The sequence below is a fragment of the Arachis stenosperma genome, chromosome 6, assembly GCF_014773155.1.
Source record: "Arachis stenosperma cultivar V10309 chromosome 6, arast.V10309.gnm1.PFL2, whole genome shotgun sequence".
NCBI lineage: Eukaryota > Viridiplantae > Streptophyta > Magnoliopsida > Fabales > Fabaceae > Arachis > Arachis stenosperma.
The window spans coordinates 106409319-106422944 of NC_080382.1; the positions used below are offsets into that span (position 1 = coordinate 106409319).

At 28.5% G+C, this 13626-nt stretch overlaps 1 protein-coding gene and 1 pseudogene across 1 annotated transcript; both read left to right on the forward strand.

The window, feature by feature from the left end:
* The first annotated feature begins 2982 nt into the window (after nt 1-2982).
* LOC130934371 (probable WRKY transcription factor 31) lies at nt 2983-3568 on the forward strand (annotated as a pseudogene).
* Nucleotides 3569-12415: 8847 nt separating this feature from the next.
* Nucleotides 12416-12706, forward strand: LOC130933297 (uncharacterized). The gene has a single exon (XM_057862876.1). The coding sequence runs from the start codon at nt 12416-12418 to the stop codon at nt 12587-12589; it is 174 nt and encodes a 57-aa protein (XP_057718859.1). The 3' UTR covers nt 12590-12706.
* The last annotated feature ends 920 nt before the right edge of the window (nt 12707-13626 follow it).

Genomic DNA, 13626 nt, shown 5'->3' on the forward strand with positions numbered 1-13626 from the left:
TTAGAGAACTTTGTGCATTAGAATTCTCTAATAATTTGTTGTTCATTTTAAGTTAATTTTGATATGTTCTTACTTCACGGTAAAATAACATATAAAAATTTATTGGTGGAAAGTATTACTAGATTATTTATGGTCGCATTAAGTATATATGTCTGATTTATTGAAAAAAAGTAAATTATTAAAACTAATTAATAATTATTTTAGAGTTGATATACTTAATATTAGATTAAGAAAAAATGAACAATGCATAACATGTTACTTTTTTATTAGTCAAATTATTATAATTCAAATTAATTTTAATAGAATAACTTAAAATTATAATTTCAATCTTATCACGTGCATGGCACGGGTTATTATACTTGTTTTTCATTATATATAATTTATTAAAAATATATTTTATTAAATCAAAGACTAAAATATATAATTTTTTAGTTTTAATGTAACAAATTTAATATGTTATTTGATTTCAATGTTATTATATTATTATAATTATTTAATATATAAAAAAATAATAAGTATTATATATATATATATATATATATATATATATATATTAAGAAAATTACTACATATTTTATTATATAAATATAGAAGTTTTTTGTTTTAAAAATATAAAATAGATAAATACAAAAAATATAAGTAATTTTTATTTATTAGGATTAATTATTATACAATATTTTTTAAATATTAAAAATATATTAAAATAATATTTTAAACTATAATATAAAAATATAATAAAAATAAATATATTTTTTAATGAGAGTACATAAAGAGTACATAGTATATAAAGTATAATTCAATCGTAATATATTCCATCAATAGTAATTGGATTAATTAAGAATTTTATTTTCATTAGCACGCGCTCTCCAATTAAAATGTTGGAGGCCAAGATTGTCCGTAACTATTTTACTTATCAGCAGTTGAATATATATATTGTGGTAAATACGCTATAGCATTTCATGTAGAAATGAAATATTCTAATTTCTCCATATAATTTGATCCACATGGATGATACAAAAGTATATACCATGACTTCCTTCTATAGATATATCTAAGGAAAGATTCCAATTTTTTAGGAAGTGAATTAACACACTTTTAAATGACCTTAGCAGCGAAATACAAATTATATCGCTTCTTCTACCTTTGTCGTGTAGTGTCGGCCTCTAACGATTTTTCCACAACCCCCAACAAACGGCTATTATTATATATAGCAAAATTATCCCATTTAAATTCTTCTATATACATATTTGCATGATGGAAGTCTTTTGATGACAGCCATATAGTCTAGTACATAGGCTTGTAATTTGTTTTCATCTAAATTTGTACTATCCCATTATAATTTTAAAAATTCAAAATCTTCATCAACAAAATAATTTCTATTCCCAATGGAACAAAATTCTTATCCGGGTATTATTAGAGAGAAAAATTAGATGCGTCAACTTCAATAGTATTTATGGGAGAATTGTTCATAATTTTTTTTACTTTTGATGAACCTCTTGACTTTAATTTAGATTATTTTTTTATCAATACATGTAGACTTATTTGTTATAATTTTTTTAGTGGAAGTACATAAAGAGTACATAATATATAAAATGTAATAATTCAATAGATATTTTAAAGAGAATTTTTCATTCTCTTCAATAATAAGAATAACTTATTTTTTCCTTTAAAAATGTGTTAATTCACTTCCTAAAAGATTGAAATCTTTCCTTGAATACATCTACATAAGAAAGTCATGGGATACACTTCAGCATCATCCATATATATTAAATTAGATAAAAAATTCGAGTATTTCATTTTTACATGAAATACTGTAGAGTATTTGTCACAATATATTCAACTGCTGATAAGTAAAATAGTTACGGACAATCTTGGCCTCTAACATTTTAATTGGAGAGCGCCTGCTAATGAAAATAAAATTCTTAATCCAATTTTTATTGGAGGAAAATATTACGATAATTCTATTGAGTTATTACACTTTATATATTATGTACTCTTTATGTATTCTTACTAAATAAATATAATTATTTTTATTATATTTTTATATTATAGTTTAAAATATTATTTTAATATATTTTTTAATATTTAAAAAAATGGTATAATAATTAAACCTAATAAATAAAAAATACTTATATTTTTGCATCTATCTATTTTATATTTTTTAAAACAAAAAATTTTCATATTTATATGATAAAATATGTAGTAATTTTCTTAATATATATAATATCTATTAATTTTTTATATATTAAATTATTATAATAATATAATAACATTGAGATCAAATAACATATTAAATTTGTTACATTAAAACTAAAAAATTATATATTTTACTCTTAGATTTAACAAAATATATTTTTAATAAATTATATATAATGAAAATTATTTTGTGAAAGATATTTGTACACCAATTTTTCTTACACAAACACACACTAAAAAAATAAAAAAAATTATTTGAAAAATAAAAAATATTTTGATTATAAATATATCATTATAAATATTATATATATGAAACTATAATGTTAAATTTAAAAAATAATTTTAAATTATTATCTATTTAATATTACAACAAAATAAATATGAATAAGAAAGACTAGAGGAGAGACTTATGATGTGACATATATATTAGAGAGTCTAAAAAAAGAATATATATCAATCTTATATTAGTCACTATTACACACACATATATGATTCATATATGTAATTGATACATATTATTTATTCAATTTTTTAAAAAAATTTATAAAATAATATTTTCATGTAGGTTAAATTACACGGTTAGTCTCTACACCTTCAATGAAATTGCAAATTGGTCTATATAGTTTAAAAGTTTGTAATTGGGTCCCTCAAAAAAATTAAAATTTGTAATTAGATCCTCAATAACGTTTACTGTCAAAAAATACACATTTACCATAATGTCCACTTTTCTTCCATTATCCTTTCTCTTCCCCTCTTCCCCTCCCTTCTTCACTGGCAGCCATGGCCATGGCATCAACCACCACAGCAGCTGCCACCATTTTACTATCAAGTTCCATGTTAAGTGCATATGGAATCATAAACCCAAACCTCCTAGTAAGAGCTATTTTTCCATCGGGCTCTACTTCTTCTACTTCTTGAAGCATGGCAACACTCTCAGCTTGGGCACCATTCTCAACTGTCACATTGGATCTCACACAAAACTCATCATCATCAAATAATACTAATAATACTTCTACTCTTCCAATCAGGCATCATCATCCTCTTAATATTGTCCCTTTGTTCCAGTTACCCAATTTTCAAGGTCACCCGCAAAATTTTGAGACTCAAGCCCTACATAATCAATCAAAATTTTTCGGCCTTCAATTGCCTCAACAAGTTACTGCCTCTTCCCAATTGGGAATCTAACCAACTACAGGAACAGCCGCCATCCCTGGCTAATTCTATCACTGCAGCCGTCACCACCGATCCTAACTTCACCGTCGCTATTGCAGCCACCATCTCCTCCATCATCGAAGGTAACAACAACAACAATAACAATAACAACAACAAGAACAACAACAATAATAATAATAATAAACCAAACAGCACTTGAGATGGTAACAACAACAACGGCAGCCATCTCCTCCATAATCGGCACGATGATGACTAAGATCCCGTCAATGCTAAAGATGCTGTGAGCAGTCGAAAGTTGTTGCATTTAAGGTTGGAGGCGGAGGAGAGTTGAGGAGCAATGTGTTCCTTCAATTCATGATGCTCTTTCCTCTTTTTTCTCTGTTTTGCAAAGTAGAGAAGTGATAGTGAGAGGGCTGGGGAGGGGGTGGGGTGGTTTAGGGATTTTTTGGTCATTTTTAAATAGTTAAATTATAGTGTTAGTCCCTATACTTTTACTAAAATTGCAAATTAGTCCTTACTGCTAAACACGTGCAACTCGAATATTCTGTTAAATCAAACGGTGTTTGAACGGTAGGGATCCAATTATAAATTTTAATTTTCTTCCGGGAGTCAATTACAAACTTTTAAACTATAGAAACCAATTTACAATTTCATTAAAAGTGTAGGGACTAACTGTATAATTTAACCTTTAATATATTATATATAATATTTTAAATAAATTATATTTAGACAAATATTTGATGAAAAATTATATTATATAATAATATTTTTAACAAAAATAGTTAGCTAAGTATTGAATATAATAATTTAATTATTTATCAAGTAATATAAAATAAAATTTAATTATTTTATATTTTTATGTTGCAGTTTAAAATATCATTTTAATATAATTTTTTATATTATAAAATTTTTTTTACATAATAATTAATTTTAATGAATAAAAAATATTTATATTTTTTGTATTATATATAATATTTTAAATAAATTATATTTTTAAAATATTTTAATGGAAATTTATATTATATAATATTATCTTTAACAAAAATAGTTAGTTAATAAATTTTGAATATAATAATTTAATTATTTGTCAAGTAATATAAATAAAATTTTAATTATTTTATATTTTTATGTTATAGTTTAAAATATTATTTTAATATAACTTTTTAATATTATAATTTTTTTCATAATAATTAATTTTAATGAATTAAAAATATTCATATATTTTGTATTTATATATTTTATATTTAATTATTTAAAAATAAAAGATTCTGTTACCATTTAAAATATTACGTATTAAAATATTGTCATTTGAAGCATTTAGCTATATATTAGGATATTCTATATTTATTAGAGTCTATCAATGCTCTTCTTTTATATTCACCTTTGATTTTTATCTAATATAATCTAATGGTTTATATAAATATATCATATGTAATAAACACATAATTATTGTGTTTATTTTAGACATACTCTAAATATATTATTATATAATATAATTTTTTAACGTAACAGAAATATAAATTGAAAAAGAAATAGTTTTTTAACGTAATATAAAATGAAATAGTTTAACGTAATTTTTTAATGTAACAGAAATATAAATATATTATTATATAATGTAATTTTTTAAAAATATTTATAAAAATAAATTTATTTAAAATATTATATATAATACATAAAAATATTAACTTTTTTTATTTTTTTAAATTTTTATTGTGATATCACATGTTTATTGTTTTTACGTTTATTGTGATATATAATACATGAAAAGATTATACGTTTAAAATTTTTAAAATTAAGTTTGTTAAAATATTTTTTCAAATTATATATAATACATATAAATATTACACATTTTTTTAAATATTATATAATAATTAATTTGGTTAAAATAATATTATATATACTATTTTAAATAAAATACACGTTTACAAATATTTGATTAAAAAATTATGTCACACAATAATATATTTTTAATAAAATTAACTATTAATAAATATTTTTAATAAATAATTTAATTATTTTTAAATAATATAAAATAATTTAATTTTTTATATTATGTAATTAAAAATAATACTATATAATAATTAATCTTAATAAATAAAAAATATTTTTGTATGTATTTATATATTTTATATTTATTTTAAAATAAAAGATTATACTTGTCAATTTTAAAATATTCTATATTAAAATGTATTTATGTATGTATATACTAATATATTCTATATTTATGAAGTCTATCAGTACTCCTCTTTTATAACATTCTTTGATTTTCATTCAATAAAATCTAATGATTCATCAAAGGTGGCGCATCTAATTTGCACAAAATGATTGGACTGATTTTAAACATACCCATATATTTATATTTATATTTATATTTAAAAAATTATATTATATAATAATTTAATTATTTATCAAGTAATACAAACAGGAATTTGATTGATATTGAATTCGACTTGTGGAATTTGAGATTGAAGATTTGTGAGTTGATGGAGGAGATTGGTATTGCTTTGGTTGTCAAAATCACCATTCGAGGATCTCTTTACCATGTTCGTCATTTTGAGAAATCAATAAATCACAGAGTAATAAGAATTCAGATCTTCTTTCTTCCAACTCATTGATCGGAACAATTATGTTGACCAAGAAAGAATCTATTGAATGAGTTTAAAAGAAGAGGTAAGAAAAGGGGAAAGAAAATGTCGAAAGAAAAAATTAGGAAAAAGAAAGAAAATGGCAAAATTGGCAATAATTGGATCTCAATTCACAATTTTTTTTCAATTTGATTCACAGCTTTGTTACTCTCTACGCTCATTGCACTATGAAAAAAATCTCATATTTTAAATTGTTTAAACTGTGATGTTGATGGTTTGATGAACAAGAAAAAAGTAAGAGAGAGAAAAATAAATTATTCTCATTGTTGAAGAGAATGAAAAATTCTCTTAAAAATATCTATTGAATTATTACATTTCATATACTATGTCCTTATATACTTCCACTAAAAAAATTATAACAAATAAACTTATATCTAATATTGATACAAAAAAAATAAGACGAAAGCTAGTGCACTTTAAATAAAGTAGAGAGTGCAGCACTCTTTAAAAAATAACCTACTATAAAAAATTATCAGGTAAATTAAATTTATTTATTATTATTTTTTTATTGTTATGGGCTGAACAAACAACTTAATATAGACAAAAAAAACTAAACCCCTCTCTCAACTCTCAACTCTCAACTCTCAACCCTCTTATAGCATCCGCCACCGCCGTAATGAGAGACTCAGCACCACCGCCGTCCATTGAGCTCAGGAGCCACCGCCGCAGGGAGTGAAAAACTGCCATCGTTCGCTGCGTTGTGGTCGTGCTCCTAGTCTCCTCCAGTTCACTCTCATGATCTCAAAAAATCCCCAAACAAAAATTAAACCCTAGCTTCTTCAAAGGTTCTGCCGCCGCCGTCCGGGGTTGTCGGCGCCTCCGCGTCTGCGTCCTTCCCCCTGTCCCGAAGCCAGGCCCTGTCTCCTAGCTCGGCACGTCGTCCTCATCCTCACTGGCTTCTCTGTTCGAGGCTTGGAGCAACTCGCCGTCGTATAGCCCCTCGCCGCTCGCCGCTCGCTGTAGTCTCTCCACTCGCCGTCCTGCTGTCCGTCGAAGGTTAGTGGCACTGCTTTTACTTTTTTGGTTATTCCTTTTATGCTCTGTTTAGTGATTTGAGTATTTGACTGGTTTCTGAATGTGAATTTGTGAATGTAAATCAAATAATTGATTTTGTGTTGTTGAAATTATTGATAGTTATGGATTTGTGAAAATTATTCTGCTATTTTCACTGATTTTTGCTTATTCTACTTTTTTTTCCTCTTTAAATTTTGAAGTTTGAATGAAGTCTGATCTGATCTGCTACATTTTTGAATTTTAATTACCTAAAGTCCCAAAAAAAGATTTTTTTTGGGTTTTCTTTTCAGTATGCTCATGTTTTTAGAATTTTGCTGGTTAAACTCATTAAACAGAAAGAAAAATGAACTTCAAGAATGTTTAGTGCATTTAAATTAATTTAATATTAAATCTGTTGTGCTGTTGGTAATATTTTTTTTTATTAGATTTATCCTTTGAGAGCTGCTGTTAGTGTGGTTTGGTGTTGCCTTATTGATTTCAGTTGTTGTTTTTTGGATATGTGGTATAAGAATGAGGTTGAATCGTGCTATAAGAATTTTTTTTGAAGCAAGTGAACTATAAATATTTATCAAGTCTTTTAAACTTTTATTATTGATGAGTTTGAAAAACTCAAATTTATTTTGATGATGAACAAACATTATTGAAATAATTAATTACAAAATTATTGGTTTAATTTTCATGTAATATGTGTTAATCAAAATAATTTTGTAATGCAGGTTTCATATTGATATAATCATTGGGCTGAAATTGCCACAGGCCCAAATCAAAATATACATTCAGCCCTTGCTTGATGTTTTCTATATTAAGTGGCTGAACTGCTGTGATATTAATTGGACCAGATTGAGTTATTATTACAAGTCCAAATAAATATTAATGCTATCTGCCCCAATGCATGATCCGAAAATAATTCATCAGGAAAGCAAATGTTATCATTTGCCTCATGCATTCCAACGGATCTCAATCTTTGGCATATGAAAGATGGCTGAAATATTTCATCTATTGGGCCAGATTTACTCATTATTGATACAAGCCCAAATTGTTCCACATGCATGATCCGAAACCAATGAAAAAAAGAAAGCAAAAATGCTTCCAACGAATCTCATCTTTTGCCATGTGATGGATTCCAAATTCACTCAATTTTCATTTAATACATGGGAACTATGAGAGAGAAAGTGTCATTGATTTGATTGAAAAATATCAATGTTGCACGCTAATCTACAAGGAAAGTAAAAGCAATCCTAGTTCAATTAATTTGATTCACTTAATTGCTTTTCTTCTTTCTCTATCTTCTCTCTCATTTCTTTCTTTCCTTCGGTCAATATCCAGGAAGCCATGGAAGCTACTTCAAGCTACCAAAAGGAAAGAAAAATACGTCTCAAGACCATCATGATGATGGCAAGAAAACATAAAAAATTAAAAGTATGCTGTGGCTGAGATTTTCACCAAAAATGGTAAGATTTTGTGAGGTAATCTCGAGCTCTTCATACCCAAAATAAGAAAGAAGGAGATTTGGCCAGCAAGGAGGAGATCCTTGGAGACTGGCTTGTCTCTGATTCTACTCAACCACCACGGAAGTAGCTAGAGTGGCGAAGTGATGGAAGAGGCAGAGATTGGAGTATATGAAGCCATCATCATCATGAAGCATCAAAGGCCAGAAATCCATCTTGAAGAGCAAGCCAAGGATGGAGAGCTCGGATTGATGAAGAGTGATGACCAAAGAAGAACTAGAGGTATTTGCATGTTGGGTTTTGCATGGGTTACCTCCTCTCTCTCTTTGGCCGAACCGGTTTTGTGTGAAGGAAAAGAAGTTAAGCTTGGTTTTCGTTTCAACTGTGAAGGCTTCTCCTCTCTATAAAAGGGGTGAACAGTCACGGTTTGATTCAAGGAGAAAGTGTGAGAGTGCAAGGCACAGAAGTCTCATAGCTACCTAAGCTTACAGATTTTCTTCTTCTTCAATGTATTCTGTTTTGTATTTTTCTGTTTAATTTTGTCATGTCTTGAGTCTCATGGAAAAAGGCAAACAGTGAGGTTTGTATGAAAAAGTCATAGAGCGAAAAAAGGCAGAGAGTGCAAAATTAAAAGAAAAAGCCATAGATGTCCTTAGAGTTCCTTTGTTCATCTATGTTGTGTTTCATGATTCTATGGGAATCTCCTTGTAAGTTGGGTTAGCACTTTACAGTTTGTAATATGGATGATTATAGTGAAATTTTATCATTGTTGTGATGGAGACTGGATGTAGGCTGCATTGCACTTAGCAGCTGAATCAGGATATATCTGGGTGTAATTTTCTCTCTCTACTACTCTATTTCTGTTTCTGCTGCACAGGAGCTAAAACCAAAAATATCTCGTGCCAAGTGACGAGACAAAAATAAAAGTCTCGTGGCTAGGGACGAGACAAAAACAGAAAAGTCTCCTCAAAGACCATAAAGTGTAATCAAGCAAAAAGGGGGCTAAGATTCAACCATCCCTTCTCTTAGCCACTGAAACCATCAATTATCAAAATATGTTAGCATATAGTTCAAAAGGCCCTTTAAAACAATTTCTATGGTCAAAGAATAAAATATCGTTATCTGAAGAGGAGTTATTTTAAATATTAATCTTAAATACTTTTAAAAAAGTCATTTGATATACTTCAGATTATTAGATACCTTTTGAGGTCTTTGATGACTTTAGATTAGGTTAGAGGAGTATTTGAGATATTTATAGAACTTGAGACAATCATAAAAAAGAATCTTTTAACTAAAATAAATGAGGAGTATAAAATATAAAGAGTTAAGAGTTCAAAAGATGCTGCCTTATTGATTTCAGTTATGGTTTATGAATGATTATTTGATTTCTGGCTGTGTTGCTGCTGTTTTTAACATTGTGAATGACTTATTGATTTCAGTTATAGGTGATAATATTAATCAATAAGCAATTTGCTGGTAATAAGCAAATGATGCTGCTAATCCTAATCTTCCTAATTCTAGTAATGTGATGTTAAGAGCTATTCTTTCTTTAGTTTTTATTGATTATAGAATTTTAAGTGTTGAATTTCTTTTGGTACGAGAGTGTGAATGTCTTGTTTAAACTATTTTTTGGTTGTTGAAAAATTTTTTTATGAAGTACTGTCAAGTTCAAACAAGTGGTTTATAATTTCTGTAAAAATTTTATATAACTCTTTTACAGGCACACAAGAATAACAGGGCAATTGGAGATTGGGGGCTTTTTCATATTTGTTATTTGAGTTGTAACAACTTTGTGACAGAGCGTGGTACAAATTTCTTGGTACGTACTATTGCAAATATATAATGTATTAAAATAGAATCCTATTAATACCATAAACTAATACCTCTCACAATTCTATTATTGTAATGCTAGGGTTTCTTCTATAATCTATAATTTATAATCGGGAATTTTGTAGCATTGTCTTGACAGGAGCTCTTCTTTCTTTATCAACAAATGATTATAATTTATGAAAGAAAAATAAGCAGACAAAAAATAGAATAGAAATTACCGTTTGCCTCTGTGTTTGATGGAAACATAATCAAATTCATGATATTCCCCGCAAGACACTCAGATTTGATGTGGTATCTTGTGTAACTCATTATCTATTGTACATTGATTTCATAGGAAATTATTGTATTTAAAGGTATTATGTTGCTGCTGTATCAAATTTCCAAAGTGTGCTTGAAGAGAGAATTTTTGCGTGGTTTAGAATTTAAAATAAATTTCCATTGCAAGTATAGCTTCTAAACTAACAAGAGTCCTTTCTTACAAATGTTTGGTTGTCACAAGTAACAAACCCAATAAAATTTATAAACCGAAGTATTCAAACCTCGGGTCGTCTTCTCAAGGAATTGCAGGGAGGTATGTTCTTATTATTGGTTATGAGTTTTGTAGATTGGGGGTTTTGAAAGTAAGGAAGAAGTATGTTAAATGACAAGTAAAATAAATAAATAACTGTAAAATAAACTCTTGGCCAGATATGAGAAATTGAAAGTCCTATCGTAGTTATCCTTATCGATGGTGATGAGAATTGAGTTTTAATCCCACTTAGTTAACCTTTACTAAAGCAAAGGAAAGTTAAGTGGACTAATTAGTTTGATCCTCAGGTCCTAGTCAATTCCTAAGAAAGGACTAGAGTTATTGGAATTCAATTCAATTAGCAAAAATAGCAATTATCAATCACGATGAGTTTGATAACTCAAGAGTCACCAATTAATCAACCTAAGCCAATAGTAAATAATCTAAATAAAAGATAGGGAAAAGCAATCATGAGTCTGAAATACCTCAATTTATATCAATTAAAGAAAATCATAACATGAATGGTCATTAAACAAATAAAAGAGAAAATAACTAAGAAGAACATTGAACCTGAGATGAAGAAGAAATATTTCTAAATTCTAAAAATCCTAATCCTAAATCCTAAGAGAGAGGAGAGAACCTCTCTCTCTAAAAACTACATCTAAAATATGAAAAGTGAATTATGATCTGATCTGAAGTGTTGTCTTGAGTCTCTGCATGTTTCCTGACTTTAATCTGTATTTATGGACCAAAAACTGGGTTGAAATGCGGCTCAGAATTTCTGCCAGCGACTTCTGTAATTCTGCAGATCGCGCACGTCACGCGGCCGCGTCGTCCACGCGATCACGTCACTCAGCATTTTTCGTACCACGCGTGCGCGTCGTCCACGCATTCGCGTCGTTCGTGCAGCTTCCAGTCCGCGCGGTCGCGTCAGGCACGCAAACGCGTCACTCTGATTTCTTCCATTTCGCGCGGTCGCGTGAGCCATGCAACCGCGTGACTTCTCGCTGGTCATCTCCTCAATTCCTTGTGTTCCTTCCAGTTTTGCACGCTTCCTCTTCATTTCTTACGCCATTCCTGCCCTATGAAGCCTGAAACACTTAGCACACAGATCAATGCATCGAATGGTAATAAGAGATGATTAAGATTAGCTAAACTAAGACCAAAGAAGCATGTTTTTAATCATAGAACTAAACTAGGAAGGAATTGTAAAATCATGCAAATCATATGAATAAGTGGGTGAAAATCTTAATAAAATCCCTCAATTAAATACAAGATTTATCATAAAATAGTAGTTTATCAGTGCTTCTTGAGTTAGGGTCTTTGAGAAAAAGAAAAGATCTGAAGATAAAATAGACTTTAGCAAATGTGTGCATTATTAATTATTTCACCTTTCAATCATATAATTACAATCTTCTTTTTGGATTATCATTCACATGGTAGGTGTAAAAGATAATTGTTTTTTATTGACGTGACGAGATATAATTAAATGCAAGTGTAAATCTGTTTTATATTTCATTATAATTAAATTCTTATTTTTAATTGTTGAAGAGGAGGGAAAAAAATTGAAGTAAATGGTTTCGTTGTGTTCAGAGTAAGGAATGGGGGACAAGAAGAAGAAGGCTCAAATGTTTGTAAAACTAGTGTTTGCTGCTGGGACTGAATTTTTCTATGTGAAGAGGAAGCCAAGGCAGTACATAGAGAAGCTCGAGTTTCGCAAGTACGATCCAAGGGTTAACCGCCATGTTCTTTTTACAGAGGCTAAGATGAAGTGATACACCATCTTTCAGTTTCATTTTGATGATCATGGCTACATTCTTGTAGCTGGAACAATTTAGTACTGTTTTCTTTGAAACAGTAAGTTTGAATCATGCCAATCTGTGTTTTTTACTTCTCTGCCTTGTGTACATTTTTCTTAACAACGTAAAATGGTAGCTGAATTTTTAGCAAGGTAGCTGCCAATATAGAATCAGGAGATCGTTACCTTGCTAGAAGCATTAATGCTTAATCTAATCCACCTTGTATATGGGATATGTTGTCAGGTCTGACCTATAAGAATTTCCTATACTAAAAATTATAAAATAATTATTGTACGTCGATTAAAAAATGCTCAAAGAACAAATGGAATTTAAAAATAACACTTTAATCACATCTTGTAACACAAATAAATATTTATGATTAATTTTGTTAAATGGATACTTGCTCCTCGAAAAAAGAATGGAAAAAAGGCACATGCTAAAGATAAAGAATCAACAAGTATTAAAGTTGTTTAATGCCAAAAGAAAATACGCTTAATATACTTTGGCTTGGTTTACAATAAAATCAACTATAATCGTTTCAAAGTTCATATGCTCGGATGGACAACCATGGAGCCCTAAAAACCAAATTTATTATCCTTAGAAAGATGTACAAATTGTACAAATGTACAAATGAAGCTTGAAATAATAATAGTATCTATTCCATTTTAGGGTAGCCGTTTATAAAATTAGCAGCACCCTGATTTGATCATGATTTTAGCTACCAACCATGATAATTGATATCATTGTCATGTTTGTTTCCGTTAAAGTAAATAGAGGTTTATATGCACATTCATGCATGATGATGCACCAGAGGATGAGTTAAAAGCAAGTTCAATTAGAGCCAAACTCCTCATTCCAGCGCTCGAGCTCTTCCCACTTACTTTTCTTTAAGTTTGGTCTGATGACTGTCATTGCCTTCTTGAAATCATTGTAAGTTAATCCTCTTACCTAGTAAAGCCAAAAAACATCATTACACAACTTATTGTTCAATTTTTTTTATGAAAAAGGTAAAT